Source organism: Cetorhinus maximus, chromosome 3, assembly GCF_964194155.1.
Source record: "Cetorhinus maximus chromosome 3, sCetMax3.hap1.1, whole genome shotgun sequence".
Lineage (NCBI taxonomy): Eukaryota > Metazoa > Chordata > Chondrichthyes > Lamniformes > Cetorhinidae > Cetorhinus > Cetorhinus maximus.
Window position 1 is genome coordinate 175,993,064 of NC_135881.1, and position 21,605 is coordinate 176,014,668.

The following is a 21,605-nucleotide window of genomic DNA, read 5'->3' on the forward strand; positions in this document are numbered from 1 at the left end:
ATAGAGTGCAGTTAAATATCTTTTGAGCAACCTCCGAGAGAAGAGCCATTCTTCAAATGCTGGGACAAAAATCTGCACAGATCTTAACAGAGAACACTAAAGAAATAACTCACCGTCTTCCTGAACAATTACTGGGCTGCGGATACTATTCATGACATGCTTCACTTTGATGGGCTTTGCACGAAACACCGATTCTTCTCCAGTTGTAACTTGCTCCTTCTTTCCTTTCCTCTTTGGAGGCTGTGGTGAGGTGAGTAGATATACTTCACTTGTGGTCCCTGTTGAACGGACTTGGCGATCTCCCTGTTAATTCAGTAAATCCCAGTGGGATAATAGTCATTTCACTGTGGCCCTGTACTAATTTTTCAATACAAATTTCTATTTATAAGGGTGTAATTTTTTTTTTTTGCAATGAGTTAGAATACACGTTAACCTATCCTGTCTGGAAATCTATTGTTTGGAAACACCAGTTGTCTGGGAATTTTTTGAACAGACCCATGCAACTCACCAGGCTCACCTGTTGACTATTTGCACACTGCAACAAATCAAGAAGACATGGGCTCAGTAAAGATAATGATAAAGATAATGTTTTATGTTTCAGACAAACATTTATACCTATGGTGTTGTTTGGTTCACACAGTTGCGGTTGGGCATTCAATTGTTATTCTATAATTTGGAAAATTCTGAAGTTCAGAACTGACCTGATCCCAAGCATTCCAGACTGGAAAGGTTGCAGTGCAATTGCACAAAGCGCTACTTTCCTCCACAGAAAATGCTGACGGATTGCAAGTTTTCTCTCAGTCCAAGAATTTTTCAGAAGAGGGAACAGTCCTCAAGGCCCAACAATCCCTTTACATTTCACTCCATTTTATGCAAAATACCACAGGATAATATGATGATGCATGTGCTGGGGAAAGCCTGTATTTTCTTTTGTGCAATGTCAAAGTAGGCTGTGACATATTCTGAAAAAGGGTTAATTGGTTTCCTGATTATATCATTACGTTCCCAAAAAATGCCCATGTGGCCTGAGGTTGCCATGGGGATGAACAGCTAAGAAGCAAAGGGTAAATAGAAAGCTACTTGCAGTTGAGTCAGACTGAGTTTTCTGTTCGATAGTTCAAAATAGACTGGGAATTTGTGTAAAGAGAAAATAAGTAAGGTTCTTTCTGAATGGAACAGTCATCTGTTTGGTAGTCTTCAAACAGATCTTGGTTTTAAAGCAGGTTGCTGAGAATAGAGCAGCAATTGTGTTACTATGTATGGTTACACAGTTGCAAATAACAGAACAGAAGACAGGAAGGGCAATGGATTATGGATTGGGCAAGACCCGTTGCTGCTGTTTCAGTGTTAGCAGAGCTCACCAAACCGTCAAAAGGGTTGGGGAAGGGAGTCCCTCGTCATTCTGTGCCTTTGGGACTGTGATGACCCGAGAGAGAGAGGGTCCGTAGACACAAGCCTCGTCAGTGGTAACTGTGTCTGGGGACTTCATATGGGATGTGACTGCTGGTGAATGCAACACAAGAGCCGAAACAATTGAGTGCCTTTGTTATGTAGAGTGAGATTGCACGTGGTCGCACTTTGTGTGGGAAGTAATGCAAGTGCATGTCACTACGATGCATATCTTTGGTGCATCAACTTTTTAAAGTGAAATTTACCTTTTCATTGGAAATATCCTTCACCTATTATTTTATGTTTGAATTATGTTAAAATTAGTTGGTTTGCTATAGTAAATATATATTAAAAAGTGAAATTCTGTCCAGCAGTTTTCTTTCTGTTGGTGTCATGGGGATTCTTTTTCTTTTAAAAGAATGTTATCAGTCTCTGCAGGGATCCTAACAATAACATTTTATAATGAGGATCAATTGAACTTAATAAGCTGACTATTAGTTTGGCATATCATGGTTTTGAAGAATTTCTAGGTATTAAATAAGAAACATGCTTGGAAATATATCTGCCCAGCTTCCTTCATAGAGCTCAGACTGAACTCCATAACCTATAAAAGATTATGCAAATGCCTCAGTTATTCATGGAACAGGGACATCCTCATGCCTGACCGACAGCTGTACAAATCATCAACTGGATAAAAATGTGTTCCTTTTATTCCTAATTAGTTATTACATAGTATGTATAGCACAGAAACAGGCCATCTGGTCCAAAAGGTCCACGCCTCCTTGTTCCTCTGACCTTAGCCTCATGCAATCCTTCTCCCTTCACCTCAACACTGGGAATTATGTTTTCAGCTCCTGCTTTTTAAAAAAATTATCGGGATGTGGATGTCACTGTCCTACCTCTAATTTGGCAAAATAGGTTTGATATAATAGAATGGCTTGTTGGGTCACTTCAGAGCGCAGTCAAGAGCCAACTACATTGTTCTGGGCCAGGTGTCACATATGGACCAGGCCAGCTTTCTTTCTCTGAACCAGTTGGGTTTTTGTGACAAACTGACAGCTTCATAGTAGCTTTAACTGGTGCCAGCTTTTTATTTCCAGATTGTTTTTTTTTAATATACTGAATTCAAATTGAGACACGGTAGTGGCTAGCAATCCAGAGGCCCAGGCTAATTAATGCTTTGCAGACATGGGTTCAAATTCCACCACAGCAGCTGATGGAATTTAAATTCAATTAATAAATCTGGAATTAAAAGCTAGTCTCAGTAACAATGACAATGAAACTATCAATGATTGCTGTAAAACCCCATTTGGTTCATTAACATCCTTCAGGGAAGGAAATCTGCTGTCCTTACCTGGTCTGGCTTACATGTGACCATACCCACAGCAATGTTAACTGCCCCTGAAATGGCCAGGCTATCCGCTACGAAATCGAAAAGGAGTGAAACCAGATGGAGCACCCAGCATTGACCTGGGGACTGGAAACAACAATGGCACACCCAGCCTTGAAACCCTGCAAAGTCTCCCTTAAAAACATCTGGGGGCTTGTGCCAAAATTGGGTGAGCTATCCCACAGGTAAGTCAAGTGCTATGGACCAAAAGGGGAATTAATTTAAACAGCCCTGATTTTTCCTCTCGCTACCTGTCCGTAAACAGAAAAGTGTCTTTGATTTTTTATTTCCCCCTTTGTGTGAGTGGTGGCATATTTTCCCCAATTCTTCAGTTTCAAGTGATCCAATCCTCTATTAATCACCCCACAGCAAACTCAAGATAAGGTAAAATAAGAGGGTTGGTTTACTCTACACACACACACAAACTTGGGAAAGGGGTTTCACAACATCCACCCCTTTTTGCACTCATACAATAAAAGAGAGGTACAGGAAAGAAAGGAGTACAGGACAAGACCACGATAAAAATAAGAGTTATGGCTTCACACGAGTCCAGAATCCAAAATCAAAAGTCGAGTGGCGTATGCCTTCAGAGGTTAGCAGGCTGGAACTGTTACAGGGTGATCCGAATTTCCAGAAGCGAGGACCTCCACGATGGGAGAAAGCACGTAGAGGTGAGTTAGTCTTGAAGGCACAGATACAGACGTTCCAAGGTTCCTGTAGTTCACAGTGTAGATGGGGGCCAGGCCATTGACCTGGAAAGAGCTCTTTCTGCTGCTATCTGTTGGATGGTAAAATGGTAGACAGAAGCAGGCTGCTTACCTGGAGTGCTGCTTCTCTTCAGGGACTGAAGATAAAAATCAAGAGCTGTACAATTAAAGGAATTAAAACAGTTCAAGTCTCGGTTATGTGACAGGGTGGTTTTGGGTCGATCTATTCAGCTAACCAGGTGCCTGGTTGAAACACATGGTATTTTGGGGTAGGTAACAATGGGGCCATTAGCACAACATTGGAGATTTGGAGTCACAAATAGACCACAAATGACCTTTGTCCATAGCTGGCTGGTGCAGACTTATCGTCTACGAATCCTTTATGTTGGCTTGGCTGGAATGTTTATACAAGTCACATTTTCTTTCCTGTTTGGGACACAAGCAACAGCCTAATATGTTCCAGACACCACCATTACCATCTCTGGGTACAACCTGTCTCACCAGCAAGACAGACCCACCAGAGGTGGTGGCACAGTGGTTTAGGGGAGGGAGTTGCCCTGGGAGTGCTTAACATTGACTCTGAAGCCCATGAAGTCTCATGGAATCAGGTCAGAGCAAGGAAACTTCCTGCTTATTACCACCTACCACCTCCCTACCCAACCACTAGCTGATGAATCAATGCTCCTCCATGTTGAACAGTGAGAGTGGGCAAGGGCACAGGGTGCACTCTGCATGGGGGACTTCAATGTCCATCACCAAGAGTGGCTTGGTGGCACTACGACTTACCGTGATGGCCAAATCCTAAAGGACATAGCTGCTAGACTAGGTCTGTGGCAGGTGAAGAAGAAAAAAAGAGGGAAAAAACCTACATAACCTCGCCCTCAGTAAGATACCTATCACAGGTGCATCTGTCCCTGACAGTATTGATAGGAGTGACCACCGCACGGTCCTTCCGGAGACAAAACTCCATTTTCATGTTGAAGATGCCCTCCATTGTGATGTATGGTAATACCACCATACTAAGTGGGATAGATTTCAAACGGATCTAGCAGCTCCAAACTGGGCATCCAAGAGGCACTGTGGGCCATCAGCAGCAGCAAAATTGTATACAACCACAATCAGTAACCTCGTGGTCCAGCATATCTCCCACTCTACCATTACCATCAAGAAGAGTGCAGGAGGGAATACCAGGAGCAACACCAGGCATACCTAAAAATGAGGTGCCAACTTTGTAGAGCTACCACACAGAACTACTTGCATGCCAAACAGCAGAGCAGCATGCGATAGACAGAGCTAAGCAATCCCATAACCAACGAATCAAATCTAGGCACTGCAGAGCTGCCACATCCAGTCATAAATGGTGGTCGACAATTAAACAACTAACTTGGAGGAGATCCACAAATATCCGCATCCTCAATAATGGAGAAGCCAAGCACATCAGTGCAAAAGACAGGTTGAATCATTTGCAATCATCTTCAGCCAGAAATGCCAAGTGGATGATCCATCTTGGCCTCCTCCTGAGGCCCCCAGCATCACAGAAGCCAATCTTCAGCCAATTTGATTCACTCCACATGATATCAAGAAATGGCTGAAGGCAATGGGTACTGCAAAGGCTAGGGGCCCTGACAACAATCTGGCAATTGTACTGAAAACATGTGCTCCAGAACAAGCTACGCCCCTAGACAAGCAGTTCCAGCAGTTACGACATAGGCATCTATCCAGCAACGTGGAAAATTTCCCAGTTATGTCCCATCCACAAGAAGCAGGACAAATCCAACCCAGCTAATTACTGCCCCATCAATCTTCTCTCAATTATCAGCAAAGGGATGGGAGGGGTCATCGACAGTTCTATCAAGCAGCACTTACTCAGCAATAACCTGCTCACTGATGCTCAGTTTGGGTCAGTTCACTCAGTTCCTGACCTTATTACAGCCTTGGCCAAAACATGGACAAAAGAGCTGAATTCCAGAGGTGAGATGAGGGTGACTGCCCTCAAGGCAGAATTTGACCAAGTGTGACATCAAGCAGCATTAGCAAAACTGGAGTCAATGGGAATCAAAAGGAAAACTCTCCACTGGTTGGTCATACATAGCACAAAGAAAGATGGTTGTGGTTGTTGGAGGTCAATCATCTCAGTCCCAGGACATCACTGCAAGATTTCCTCACAGTAGTGTCCTAGGCTCAACCATTTTTAGCTGCTTCATCAATGACCTTCCTTTCATCATAGGATCAGAAGTGGGGAGGTTCACTGATGATTGCATCAATGTTCAGCACCATTCATGACTCCTCAGATACTAAAGCAATCAGTGTTCATGTGCAGCAAGACCTGGACAACGTTTAGGCTTGGGCTGATAAGTGACAAGTAACATTCACACTATACAAGTAACAGGCAATGACCAACTCCAACAAGAGAGAATCTAACCATATCCCCTTGATGTTCAAGGCATTACCATCACTGAAACCCCCACTATCAACATCCTGGGGGTTACCATTGACCAGAAGCTGAACTGGGCCAGCCATATGAATACTGTGGCTCCAAGAGCTGGTGAGATGCTAGGAATTGTGTGGCAAGTAACTAATCTCCTGACACCCCAAAGCCTGTTCACCATCTACAAGGCACAAGTCAGGAGTGTGATGGAATACTTTCCACTTGCTTGGATGAGTGCAGCTCCCACAACACTCAAGAAACTCTTCACCATCCAGGACAAAGCAGCCCGCTTGACTGACACCCCATCAACAACATTCACTCCCTCCACCACAAAAGCACAGTGACAGCTGAGTGTACCATCTACAAGATGCGCTGTAGCAACACGCCAAAGCTCCTTCAATAGCATCTTCCAAACCTGTGAACTCTACCACCTGGAAGGGGGAGGGCAGCAGACACATGGGAACACCACCACCCGCAAGTTCCTCTCCAAACCATGCAGCCTTCTAACTTGAAACTATATCACTGTTCCCTGGTCAAAATCCTTGAACTCCCTTCCACGCAGCACTGTGGGTGCACCACATGGACTGTAGCAGTTAAAAAGATGGCTCACTACCACCTTCTCAAGGGCAATTAGCGATGGGCCTAGCCAGCAACAGCCATATCTCCTAAAAGAATAAATAAAGTAATTAAATTGCCATGATGTGATTTTTCCCTCTAGATTACGGACCCAGCCCACTACTGTTTTTGCGTGCAGGTTTCACATGTTTGTATATAGCGTGCTCACATCTCTGACATGCGAGTGACTCATGATTTATGATTTCAAGTTCTCTAACTCTTTTATACCATGGGAGTCCCTCAGATTGTGATTCCGTACAAATCATATGAAGCTTACTCACTAGAGGGGACATGTTTCCAGCCCACAGTTCTAAAAGTTTTTCTGTACAATTCACATTGCAAATCAAAATCATCTTAACTGATTTGTTAGACGACCACTTTTCCCAATCTATAGAGACTCTGCCTCTGTTTTCTGCTTTGAACCTGACAAAAAGAAACCAGCCTTCATTTTCACTCCAGCTACTTTATATGTAAAGAAAGACATACCTATTTTTAATCACATTCCCGTTTACAATATAAAAAGAATTGCTTCAGAGAGGTGCTATGTGGGATCCTTGCTGAGATAGATCTCCCTCTGGACCAGCACTGGTCAAGTTTGTTTTGCATCATTGTAAGCCAATTTGAACTCCCACCAATTTAATTACATGGAAATGCAGAATGGTTTATGAAGCCAGCAGCTTTAGTTTATGAATAATTAATTATGTTTAGAATAATTCCCCAGTTAGAACCTTCACTGACCCATCAGCAGCAAAAATGAATTAAACAGATTTTCACATAAAAAGAAACCACAAGACTCAGAACGTTACAACTTAACTCTTCAGGCATGGAGCTCCTGCACTAAAAATCGCATCATCTAGCTAGTTCCTAATGTTGAATCATTGCTCACAAAACATTAGGGTCAGATTTTTGAACTGCGGGAGTAATCGTATGATAAATCAAGTACCTTTTGCCCAAGCGATAGCATGTGTTTTTTAATCAGTTTATGCCAGTGCATGTATATCACTAATTGAATTTTTTTATATTACCATCACAGTACATTACTAATTGATTTTGTTCTAACAGTAGCACAGTACTTAACAGCTTTGCAAGATGATAATGAGCCACTCAAATGCTGTAAATTTCTGGAATGCTTTTTCCAACATTTCAAAATTGGAAAAGAACCAAGAATTACTGGTGCTAAATTCAGGAGCACCCAACCAACCCCAACTGGATTGTATTGCGTCCCCCACCCCCCCGCACAAATGTTGAGGTCTGAGGAGCCCTAGATACTGGGCTTCAGACCTTATTGCAACTAAGACACCCGGTGCAGAATGAGGCAGCATCAGGAAAATGATTTGGGCTGCTGCGCTAGGTAAGTGGGGGCTTCCTGAAACCAAATTGTCACAGACAGGGTTGAAGAGGGCAGGAGATCAGAGCTTGGGATCTCAGAACTGCAAGTGGCAGCAATTGTGGTAAGTGCTCAACTGTTTCTTATTTTATCCTGAGGCAGCCAGCACTGGAAAACCAAAGCTGCAGCAGGGATCTGAAGCAAGCGTTTGATCCCTTATACGCATGTGCAAATGGGCTAATGACAGTTTCAGCCTATGGTAAAAAACAGATTCATTTGTTCCAATCCTATGACAGGTGCAGACTTTGGGTTAGAAATTTGAGCAAGCATGGCCCAATTTAACCCCACTGAATCAGAAGCAAAAGCAACAACCAGTGTCAACGCACAGATTCGAAAAAAAGAGAAAAGCCAACCAGGGTTCCCATTTCCAATTGCTACTGAAGAGAGCTGTGCAGGGAACATGTGTCAACACTGATTAATGATAGGATCAGACTCAGCTGTGAACACTGCGCCCTCACCCCAAACTCCTACTCACACCTTGTCCTTAAATAACCACCAAATAGTCTCCAGACTCATTGCTACCTTGTACTTAGGTCAATTCATCTATGGAACCATTACTGGATGCCTGTGTCCAGTGGGGTTCCACAGGGATCGGTGTTGGGCCCCTTGCTGTTTGTGGTATATATATATATATATAAACGATTTCGACTTGAATGTAGGAGAGTTGATCAGTAAGTTCGCAGATGACACGAAAATTGGTGGGGTAGTAAATAGTGAGGAGGATAGCCTTAGATTACAGGAGGATATAGATGGGCTGGTCAGATGGGCTGATCAGTGGCAAATGAAATTTAATCCGGATAAGTGTGAGGTGATGCACTTGGGCAGGACAAACAAGGCACGGGAATACATGATGAATGGTAAGACCCTGGGAAATACAGGGGATGAGAGGGACCTTGGTGTGCACATTCACTGGTCCCTTAAGGTAGCGGGACAGGTAGGGAAGGTGGTTAAGAAGGCATATTGAATACTTGCCTTTATTAGCCGAGGCATAGAATATAAGTGCAGAGAGGTTATGCTGGAACTGTATAAAACGCTGGTTAGGCCACTGCCAGAGTATTGCGTGCAGTTCTAGAATCCCATTATGGGAAGGATGTGATTGCAGTAGAGAGTGCAGTGGAGATTTACCAGGATGTTGCCTGGGCTTGAGAGTTTTAGTTATGAGGAGAGATTGGATAGACTGGGGCTATTTTTCCTGGAGCAGAGGAGATTGAGGGGGGGCATGATTAAGGTGCATAAAATTATGAGGGGCATAGATAGGGTAGACAGGAAGGAACTTTTCCCCTTGGTGGATGGATCAATAACCAGGGGGCATAGATTTAAGGTAAGAGGCAGGAGGTTTAAAAGGGATGGAGGAAGAATTTTTTCACCCAGAGGATGGTGGGAATCTGGAACTCACTGCCTAAAAGCGTGGTAGAGGTAGAAACCCTCATAACATTTAAGAAGTATTTGGATGTGCACTTGCGATGCCATGGCATACAAGGCTATGGGCCTAGCGCTGGAAAATGAGATTAGAATAGTTAGGTACTTGTTTGACTGGCACAGGCTCGATGGGCCGAAGGGCCTTTTTCTGTGCTGTAGATCTCTATGACTCTACTCAGCATCTAAGTTTTATGCAGACAATATTTGGGTCTGTTAGATAATCATGTTCTATGTCTTTAAATATAACTTGCATTCAGGTCCATCAGGCACAATTACCTACATGCATATTTCAAATTTTAATTTAATATTTATTTATGTCAGGCTTTGTGTACACAAGCAGCAATACCAATCATTGCATTATGAGAGCATGCCATTATGTTCTAAGAGCCATGTTAGCAGGTGACATAGTTCTTAATGGATTCAGTAGATCTCAGTGCAGACCCTCTCTCTTTATATTTTTGATCATCATATCAACATCCTGCTACAGCAGTAACTTCCTTTTGCTCCCAGGCTTTACATGTATTTTATGATGCGAAGAATAGTGCTGAATTTAAGGAAATAGTTCCCATTTGCTGAATTAATGTTCTTGGTATCCTTGTAGGTTATATTATTAAGTACCTGTTACCCTATCACACAGCATGTTCTTTCTGCAGTCAATTGTTTTTCAACAACATGGATATTTTTATTCATTCATGGAATTGCCTGTAAGGCCAACATGTATTGCCCTCCCTAATTGCCCTTAAGGTGGTGGTGGTGAGCCACCTTCCTAAACCACTGGAATCCCGGAGTCCATGTGGTGTAGGTGCACCCACAGTGTAGTATATTTTCAAGTCAGGGTGTATCATAACACAGCCGATGGTAAACTTTGAGTTGTTCAAATCCCAGAGGAAAACTTGAAATAACTGTCATAACCAATTTTTGCAATTTGTATGTTTTGAGATACAGGCTTTGAATTCAGTTATAACAAGGCCACCAAGTCTCAAGGGGTTTTTATAAAACTAAATTAAACATTTATTAACTAAAAGATTGTAAGCACATACATATGTCTACAAATTGCTACTATAATAACTTCTAAAGATCCTCTAATTAATCGGACTCTCAGTTACACCTCCATTAAGGCAACAGTAAAATACAGATTTAAACAGACCCCTGGCAAAGCACACTCTGGACAGTTGCATTCAAAATGAGTTTCTTTCAGCTCTGGGTCCTTGCAGACAGTGGCTTGAGGCTTACAGGCTGAAGGCTTTAGATCTTAAAATCCCTCTACCTTTTACCAACAGCCTTCTCTTCCTTTATGCATATTTTCCTCTTTGAATGCAAAATCTCACTGTAACACTAGGCTTTTTTGAACATTACCTTTTCTAACAATAAAACCCCTTTCATAACACCAATTTTCTTAGTAAGCTTTGGGGAAAAAAATAAACACATTGTTTGGCTTCTTCTGGCTAGGTGTAATATTTCACCCATTCTTTTGAATGGTTTATTTAAAAATGCAAATTGTCCCCTTTTCACTTCACCTTGTAACTTCCCTATGTTTACCTAATTACCAGTTCAAACCTACTTCTCTTCTATACATCAAAGCCTCTAGACCAGCTGGCTTTAATCCAATTAAGACACACATACATACACCCACATAAACATAGACACCACTAGAACTCTATTTTAAAATAATTTCCAATAACATAATATACATTATTATATCCGCTTGGTAAGTGTGAGTAAATTGGGGAGGAAATTGCAAACGGTGGCTGCTGCCCATGCTCTTGTAGATTTGGAAGACCTCTGATGTGTCTGCACTGGTGCTGGGACAGGACATATCCAGAGATGGTGCTGGAGGAGTCTGGATATTGTCTGAACAGTATGATTCTGTGAGTATGACTATGACAGGCTATTGCCTCAACCACTTCAATTTTGGTACAAGGCATAAATGTTAGCAAGAAGGACTTTGCAAGGTCGACTGTGCTGGGTGGTCCTGTCCGGTGCTCGCCGCAGTCTAGTTACTAGCCATTGTTAGGAACCTTTCACCTTCCAAGTCTGTCTATCTCATCCAGTAGTGCAATAAATTAGCAGCCTTGGCTCAGCAGTAGCATTCTCGCCTCCTAATTAGAAGATTGCTGGTTCAATCTTCTTCACTCCAGAAGTTTGAGCAGGCTGACACTCCAACATAGCACAGGGGGAGCACTGCACTGTTGAAAGTGCCATCTTTTAGATGGGATGTTAAACCAAAGCTTTGTTGTCCCTCTCAGATACACAGGAATGGTCCCTTGATCCCATTCAAAGAGGAGAAGTGGAATTATCGCTGATGTCCTGGTCAGTATTTATTCGTCAACCACCGCCACTAAAAAAGATTATCTGCTCATTATCTCATTTTTGCTGAATGGACTTTGCATGCTCATGTTGTCTGCCCCATTTCCTACATTACAACAGTGGCTACATTACAAAAATACTTCATTGGCTATAAAACACTGTGACATCCTGAGGTTCTGAAGAGCTCTATGTAAATGAGGTCTTTCTTTATTTCATTGCAAAACATCTCCCAACTTGTTTTACCAACCTCAACACTCTTATCTTCTAACCATATTCCACTTCCTTCTTCATTCATTCAGTCAGAAACCATTTATACAAACTACTTCCTTACACACAACAGCCAAATACTAATTAAGCACTGATTAGTTACATTAACACCTTGTGGGTTAAGGATCACATTGTCATGTTTGAGATTATGAAACAAAGCCTAGGTTCAGAGCGGTGGTGAATGACAGAGCATAATGAAGGAAGCTCAGCAATATTAAACTAGAAAACTTACTCATTAATCGAAGAAGCCACAGGATTTCTGCTGCGGCAGAGCAGGTAATCTGGGTGAGGCAAAAAGGTAAAAAACCCAGGCCAATTTACAATGTTCGCCATGAAATGAGACTTATTTACATTCATGAGGCAAGACCTGTGAACGTTTAAGTAATTTTTTTCATGAGGACACAGAGTTCCTTATATAAAGAACATAAAAAAGAGCTTTATTATCTAAAAAAAATCATCTGCAGGATCAACAAGGGCGAGTGCAAGAAAGAATGTGTTTCCTGTAACTGTCTCTCAATAATGGTATACTTCAGAGGTCACCTGAGGGTCTCTGTTACTTAACTTTTGTTGATTCAAACCAGCTCAAGATGCACCCAGGCAAGCAATTTATCACTATTTTCTACGTAAATCTTTGGGGCTGAATAGTCTTATAGGTCTTACTTCTTCTGATCCGAAATAAATATTGGCAAAGTAGCCTGATGCAAATATCTTTCAAACAAGTTCAAAATAATTTCATTTTAGTGCTAAAACCCTAAAATTGCTGCCATCAACTAAATGTTACAATTATTTTAAAATCCACTTTTCGGTATTAGGTTGCTTACTATAAGGAATTCATCATCAGAATTGTCTAACCAAAACTTCTTTTAAATCTTCAAGCTAAGGGGATATTTTCCACTTCAGCACTATTCCCAGTATGGGAGCACATACTGGGAATCCTGCCTCTCTGTGCATGATTTTCTGTCATTGTGAGACTGTTTCGCAGTCAATACTCCCAGCAGAAAGGACTCCATGCCTGGAGAGCACAGGCATAAAATTCACCCCAAAAGCATTCAAGCAGCACCTGCTCTCTTCAAATCCAGAATGACAAATCTGACATTCTGTTCTTTCCCTCCACTTTTCTCTTTTCTGGAGAGCACAGGCATAAAATTCACCCCAAAAGCATTCAAGCAGCACCTGCTCTCTTCAAATCCAGAATGACAAATCTGACATTCTGTTCTTTCCCTCCACTTTTCTCTTTTCTGGAGAGCACAGGCATAAAATTCACCCCAAAAGCATTCAAGCAGCACCTGCTCTCTTCAAATCCAGAATGACAAATCTGACATTCTGTTCTTTCTCTCCACTTTTCTCTTTCGCCATTAATTTTGCTTTGGTTAAGATGAAGAACTTGCATTTAAATAGCACCTTCCAGGACATTGGGATGTCCCAAAGTGCTTCACAGACAATATGGGGCTTTTGGAGTGCAGTCATGGTTATGTTTAGGGGATTGCCACTGATTCAATTTATGTATTGAAGTGCTTCTATTACATGTGCCAAACACAAGTCTTTCTGAAAAGTTTGCTTATTGCGAGTTTATGTACGTCCTTGAACTGCATTCAAGAAACTTGCCGTGGCTGACTCATTGCAAGATCAACAGTAGAAATGTTGCAAAATAATGTTTCACAATTGTTAACACCAAGCCTAAAAATATTTCGCTCAGGAGTGAGGTTGAAAGCAGACACATGGGCCCCAATATTAACAGGGGTAGGTTGATTGGGGAGGGAAAAGGTCTGAGTTTCTGACAGAAAACCCAAATTTGCACCAGATTTGCGCTAAGTGAGGTAGCGGGTGTGAAAAATGATGTTTTACCTGCTGGCCGCAATGGCGGGTTTTCACGCTGTATCGTCCCATCCCTGCCTCATAAATTATGCAGTCACAGGAAACACGTTGGATCGCTGGGTGGGCGGCCTCCGATCGGCCCGCCACGCCAATACCTCACCGCTTCCTCACTCCGGCCTTCATATTTAAGCTGTAGCCGCACGCACAGTTCTCAATGCTTGCAGCCCAGGACTGCTCCACTGAAGGCATGGCCCCGAAAACCAAGAAAAGTGAAGACCCCCGATTCAGTGATGCATCCCTGGGACACCCTCTAAGTGCCATGGAGGCCCACTGCACTGTCCTCTGCCCCCATTCTGGCCGCAGGAGGCCCATCGATCTCACACTCCAGCTTGGGAAGCGGTGGCAGAAGTGGTCAGCGACAACGCTGCACACAAGAGCTCGACCACCTAGTGCAGAAAACGGATGCATGATCTAATCTATGCCACCAGGGTAAGTAAGCCATCTCATCAATCTCAATTCACCCACTCACAAGCCCATCACATATTCACTGGCATCTTATTCACTGCCAGCTCAAGGGATATCACAACTCACTCACGCACACACAGTCTAGCACCTCCATCAGGCCTCATCTCCTCTGGAGGTAGCCTCCTCGTTCTGTCCATGGCTCCACTCAGCACACATGCCATCCTTCTCATTTGGTTTGGCATGCGCCTTGCTCACATCTCTACACCTGTCTTTATGCAGGACAAGATCATGCACAACCAGCAGAAGAGCTCTCAGGCCAGGGTTGAAGTGCCGGACATCAAGGTCCTCACTCCGTTCGAGAGTCGTGCATTGGATCTGACAAGAGAGGATGTGGACCGTTTCTGCGGCTATGGTGAGGTCTGTGGCAAACGTCCACGTGAGGGTCCTGCACCACATCATCCCTTTCTTAATGCTACTGAGTCCACTTTGGTGTTAAACGCAACTTATGTTTTTTGGCAGGATCGCAGTCCAGAAGTCAGCCCAATTGACAGGCTTGGCCTCCAGTTGATTGGGGAGCACTCCAGTGTAGGAAGCAGGTAGGGAGCCTGCAGCTGTTGCTGGGTGCTTGGGGAACAGCGGTTATTCCTGACCCTGGGACAGTCTAATCCCAGAGAAAGAGGTAAGCTTGGGGAGTAAGGGTTCTTGCTCCAGCCCACAAGGAGTGTTGTAAATAGTGTACCCGAAGCTGTCCTCCCTTTCCTTGAGCTGCTGGGTCTCCAGGGACCTGGAAAATCCAACCAGAGTTAAATACGTAAACCAAATTAAATCCAAGTCCACCAGCTCTGGGAGTGGCACAGTCCTGCCTGGTTACAACCTAAAAGTGATTGGGATGGGGGAGGGTGTAGCGAGTGGTTTTGAGTTTCTAAAGTTTAAACACATCATCCAACCCCAAGCCACCCATTTTTTGAAGGTTAAAATTCACCATGATCGCTTTCCTTTAGTTGTACTTCAAACTATAAAATGAGCCAGAGGTTTAGGCTGTCCTGTGAATCAGTAGGCCGTACCCCAGCTCTGAACCAGAAGCTCCAAGTTCAAGTACTATTCCAGGACTTGTTGGCCACAGAAGGAGCATTCACGATGCAGCCCAACAAGATGATACCAACATCCCCTTGACATCTGGCAGGAGTGGGAGAAGTTCCTGGTCAGCTATGCTTTATGCAAAGTGGTGTCCCCTATGCTATAATCACTTGTCTTCCTCTCTAACAAAGAAACAAATGCCTACAGTCCCTCATGGACTACAGCTAATCATGGACAGACGGAACATTGGGTTAACACTGCCAGTTTTGGTGAAGAATTTGTAGGAGGTGACTCCATTGTCTTTGGACTTCGTGGGGAGCACTTCAAGTGCTAAATAGGTGGCTAAGATGGGGTTGTATGCTGAAATGACAGTTTAGCCTACAGTTAGCTCAAGACATTCTATTGGTAAAATAGCTGAAATAATGCTAGAGACAGATGCCCAAAGGCTTGTTAAAAAGCTGACTACCACAAAAGATTCCAGCTAGCACTCATTAAAGAGGCTGCATGACATACTGGTGGCTAGAATTTCAATAAATGCCCTCTCTTAACAGTGACCAACTGTTTGGAAGTAAACACAAAGCTGATAGCAATTTCAAGTTCCATTTAAAGGGATACTCACCATTTCATGGTTATTGCTATTGGAGCTGTGAAGAAAACCACTGAAGCATTTCGGGAGACTTCTGGGACAGTTTGTCAAAACTTCAACATTTGAACACTATTTATTCCAGAAATTCTAAGAATTCACTGAAAGGGTTAGGTGCTGTGCTGCTCCACCTTATAAGAGTCACCAGGAGAAAGGGAATCCTTAGTCATGGGGAACCTCTCGGGTTCTCTTGGTCTGGACAAGGAATGAGGAGGACATGAGAGCAGACAAAGCAGCACCACTTACTCCAGAAGAGGAGCAGGAAGGTGCAGAGAGTGGGGTGGAGTCCTTCCCGTGTGGGTACGGGACATCCCTCCTCCTTTGCACCCCCTCCACCCAAAACCTCCTGTGTCGCATCTGAGAATCTGTGCGCCCTCTCCCTCGCTCCCTGCAATGTGCCGCAGCGTGACAGCCAGAGTACTCCATGTCTTCAATGGAAGTACTAAATCAACATATATTACTTCACAAAAATTGCATCTCATCTGCAGCTGAGTGCTAAACCTGCAGGTGTCTGTTTTAGCACTTCCAGGTAAGTTCAAATTACAGTAACCAGCAATTGTGCGCTAGATCTGAACTTTCAAATTGGTTAGCCTTTTTACTCCTGCACCCATTTAGCACCCATTTTCACCCTTTGACCAGAATAATCCTCTGGGTCTCTACATTACACAGCAAAGGCCAGTGATTTCAGGGACCTGCTCCTGACGCGCAGCACAAAAGCAGAAGCTCAACACAAAGGGGCCATTCTCCTAAAAACAAACAGGAATCATAGACAGACATAACTTAAACATCTTCATTTACTGAGTGAAATCCAGTTCCTGGTCTCATTGAATCATGTGCACAGTAAGGCACGCTTAAGCCAATCAAGCTTTAAGGCACGAGTTGCAGTCAAGACATTCCCATTATATAGCAAAGAATGGGCACCAGAGGGCAACAGAGCTAAGCAACATAAAGACTGCTGTCTTGTGGTTCAGGATTCACACAACTACTGGATCCATAAAGAGCTGCTGATCAGCAACAGTGGAACAGCTTTGCATTCTTAAAAATGCCACAATCCAGTCATGATTTAATAATGTCTCTTTCTACAGTTTCTGGGCTTCATGAGAAGTTCAGTGTTCAAATGGGATTCATCAGGAAGCTTGGAAATGTCCAAAAGATCATCCTACTGTTAATTAAGTTTAATCAATCAAATCAAGGGATTATTAGATTAAAGGATTTGCAGGAAGTGACAAAAAAAGCAGAGTGAGGAAGTAGGAAGTTCGACAGTATCGGTAGAAGAGATGGCGAGGATAGTTGGTGGGGACTCGGAGGCAGATACGGACCCTGGCTATGGGAAGGAGGGGGTCAGGGAGGTTAATGTGGATGGGGGTGGGATTTTCAGGAAGGAAGGGAATGTGCAAGTTCACCTGGACATCCCCAAAAGAAAAGGGTTGTGGCAGATAGGTCATGGAGGGGAGCTAAAGGCGATGCCGGGGAATCAACAGCAATGGGGGAAAGGAAATGGGTGACTGAGGGAGGGGAAAGGACGGGGGAGTGAATGAAATGCTGTAACACCATCATGCTGTCTAAGTTGAAAGTGAAACAAGATTCATGGTGGGCGAGATCAGGTGCTGCATTGGAGTGTGATCATTGGGTGGGTGGAGATGCAGGTCAGCCCAGATGCACAACTGAAAGCGAACCCCAGCAGGTAGCATTGAAAATGCTCAGGACATTGAGGTGAGTGTGATACAGTATTATGACACAGCCAATGGTAAAGGCTGAGTTGTTCAAATCCCAGAGGGAAACTTGAAACAACTACCATAACCTATTTTGCAATTTGTATGTTTCGAGATGCAGGCTTTGAATTCAGTAGTAATAAGACCACCAAGTCTCAAGAGGATTTTTATAAAACTAAATTAAACACTTATTAATACAAGGAAGGGGAAGCATACATATATCTACAAAATTACTACTGTAATAGCTACAAAAATCCCCTAATTAATCTGACTCCTAGTTACACCTCCATTAAGGCAACAGTAAATCTCAGATTTAAACAGACACCTGGCCAAGCACACACTGGACAGTAGTATTCAAAATGAGTTTCTTTCAGCTCTGGGTCCTTGCAGACAGCAGCTTGAAGCTTACAGGCTGGAAGCTTCCCACACTTGTTGGATCTTAAAATGCCTCTACCTTACACACAATCTCCTTTCTCCTTTATACATATATTTCTCTTTGAATGTAAATTTTCTATTGTATCAGTAGGCTTTTAACTTTACCTCTTCTAACAATAACATCCTATCATTCCACCAATTTTATTAGTAAGCTGAAAAAAACACATTGCTTGTGTCACTCTTCTAGCTAGGTGCAAGATTTCAGCCGCAATCTTGAATGGTTTCTTTTAACAAATGCAAATTTACACTTTACCTTCTAACCTCCTTATGTTTACCTAATTAACATCTCAAAGTTATTATACATCAAAGCTGACTTTAATCCAATTAAGTCACAGCTAGTCACAGACCCCACTAGAACTCTATTTTAAAATAATTTCCAACAACATTATTACACCTTCTTCATTTACGGGAAGGATCCGCATGCACGGGAGAGTGCTTGCATGAGGCTCTGAAATGCCCTGCCACTCACACACTTCTTCCTCCAGAATCACTTGTTGGCCAGCTGTACCTTCTTCAGTGACAGAGGACAAGGTTGAGAGGCTAACAGGAAAAGGAGACTCAGAGGGAGAGGGCAGCCTCTGAGATTACTGAATGGATGACCCAAAGGCATCCAGTTGCCGCTCCTCCTCCCTTCGGGTACCCGGGGGCCCCAGTTTGTCTCCTTGAGGGGAAGGAGCACCTGGATGGACGTCAAGGTGCCCCATTTCCCTCTTGCATTGCCACTACAGGAGCTCCCGCTCTGCAGTGCAAGTCTGCACACATCTCTGGTTCTGCTGTACCAGGGTCTTCATGGCATCCACCATCCTTCCCACAGAGGCCTCCATACGTGTGCATGTGGGCACCACTTCATCAGAGAGCAGGCAGATGCACTTCTCTGACTCACGTGCCACTCCGTTGAGGGCTTCCAGCAACTCTGCGTGATGTTCCGCTGCCTTCTACTGACTCTCCACTATGAATTGGAAGGCCAAATCCAGAGGTTTGTCATCTGGCTCAGACCTCACAGATGCCTCTTCCGCAGCAGTCCTCCAAGTACCGGGGAGCTCAGCCGCACCTGCCTCCTCCTGCTGCGGACACGTGTCCATGTGTTGAACGCCAGATTGTGAACCCCAGCCTGTTCTAGATCCAGGTCCCACCGAGATGTGTACCTCTGCGCTGGTGGAGGGTGTGGGTAAGCACTGTGACGAATCTTCCAGGCTGGAGGTGAGGGCATGGATGGAGCTGAAGGACTGGCTGGCTGAGGGTGCCGGTCACTTGGCAGAGCTCCCTGTGGACCAAAATAGAGGTAATTAGTGCATGGCAGCACAGTCAAACGCAGGACAGAAATTATTCACATTTGCATCGAGAGAGAGGTGATGTGGTGCAGGATCCTCACGAGAGTGTTCACCGATGTCACCCGTCACCACAGGCACAGTCCATGCCCTCACCAGTCAGCATGATGACACACTCAAAGTGAGTGAGGGGCCTAATGTGGGCCACTCCACCCCGTCTGTCCAGGTGCTCCTTCCCCTCAAGGGCTCAGGGTGGGGCCCCCGGGCACCCGAAGGGAGGATGAGCGGCAACTGGACACCCCTGGGTTATCCACTGGGACCTCTCCATGCTGATGTGAGCCAGCTTCTCCTGCATGAAAAAGGAGAGAGTATGACCAGGACACATGACACTGCATGAATGTTTGTGTGGTGAGCGGAGTCATGAACAGATGAAGTCGCAGGCACAAGACGATATGAGCCTGAGGAAGATGTGAGGGTGTGTGTTAGAGCTAGTGTTGTCTCTTGAGGTGTGAAATCCCTGTGGATGCATGATGGGTTTGAGACTGTGTGTGTGTTGAGAATGAGGAGAAGAGTGACTTACCCAGGCAGAATGGATGAGACCATTCATTTTGTTGGAGCATTGGATGGCCGCCCTCTTTTGCAGGGCGTTGGTGCTGACCACTGTTGCCACCGCCTCCCGTGCTGGATTGATGATGCTGTTGCCCATCCTGCGGCCGGACTGGGGGTAGAGGATATCACAGTAGGCCTCCACGGCATCCAGAAGGTCCTCAAGGGACATGTCACTAAACTGGGGGGGCTGCAGTCTTTTCGCCTTTCGAGGCCATCCTGTCTTCTGTGCAGCAGTTCTGGGCTGGAAGTACTGAGAGGTGTGTGCACGGCTGCATTTTAAATATGGTGCCCGGCATGACAAAGCGACGAGATAACGGTGTGGTGGGTGAATGAGAAAGCACCAGCCATTGAAACGGCGTGTTTCCCGGGAATGCATAATTAATGTTCCAGTTTGGGACGATACAGTGTGAGAATCTGAGAGTGCGGCCAGCTGGTAAAAAGTCATTTTTCCCACCCACTACCACACTTAAGTCAAATCTGGGACGATTCCGCCTTTTGCTTCTCCAAATACAGATGATCTGAAATTTGTGGCTGTAGGTTATATACCACCCACCAGAATGATGAGGTCCGTGGCGTCCTTGATTATTGGTCCTCAGACTACTTTGCAAAAGAGTCAGATAGCCGCAACATTCTACTAGTGAAGATTTAGGAGGAGTGGTGAGAAATCAGGCTGCTGGTCTGAATTGCAGTGGCTCTCACAGAAGTAGGTCAGGAAGTCAGGTCTGGGATGGAGGTTGTCGGGGAGTGGCCTGTAGTCATGGGGAATCGGGGGGCAAGGATTGTGTTTGGGGAGTTGGGGGAGTAGGAGTGTGGGGCTAAGGGTCAGAAGGAACAACCTATGTGATGCAGTGCTTTCAAAAACAGTTGATCTGCTGAGTGGGAACAGACAGACACCAAGCAAAATCCATGGTACCAACAGGAAAGCACAAAGTGAATACACAACTCCCAATGTCAACAGTCATATGCTTTTAACTCAGGATGACCTGGAATACTAGTAAAACAGCAGAGGTTGGTCTCACCAGCAAGTTAATGCTCCACTCACTTTCCAAAATGCCCAGGGTTCATAAATCAACCATGATCTCATTGAATGGCAGGAACTGGCTCAAGGAGCTAGTTAGTCTACTCCCGGTCCATGTTCCAACTGGCTGCTGACTGGGGTACTCCTCACAACACAAAACAGCATCGTCAGCAACCCAGTCTGTCAGACCCCATAAAATAGGCAGTGCCCAAACTAACCCGAGAGAGTAGCAGGATCCGCTGCCTGCAAGACACAGCAAATTGTTGATGTAGTTTGCCCACCACAAAACACAGCGACTGTCACAGGAGTTTTGCCTTTGTTATCATGACTTCAGATATCCTAACAATAACTGATCTATTTTCTTCCAAAAGGTACCCTGGACAAAATCTTCAGCTCTATAAATTATACACATTTTCAATCCTGAGTCATTACATTCTATACATAACACTTCTTTAATGACAGCAAGGGTTAAATCAAGATGTACCATTATTTCAATTCACAATTTTGGGAACCCTGGTTTCAAAATGGCATGTAACTATGGGTTGGAAAGGCTTAAGAAAGATTCCCAGAATCAGATTTACAGGGGGGGGCAGGTTCCAGGTTTTTTGAAATGCTCAGTGCAGGTAATTTCTGTCAATGCAAGTAATTTATTTA

The 21,605-nt window shown here is 44.1% G+C and overlaps 1 protein-coding gene across 1 annotated transcript in view; it reads right to left on the reverse strand.

The window, feature by feature from the left end:
- LOC144674353 (doublecortin domain-containing protein 2-like) overlaps window positions 1-21,605 on the reverse strand; it is a 240,731-nt gene that overhangs the window by 150,501 nt on the left and 68,625 nt on the right. Inside the window, exon 7 of the mRNA XM_078535740.1 lies at window positions 114-303. Coding sequence (XP_078391866.1) covers window positions 114-303 — 190 coding nt within the window. The remainder of the gene's footprint in view (window positions 1-113; window positions 304-21,605) is intronic.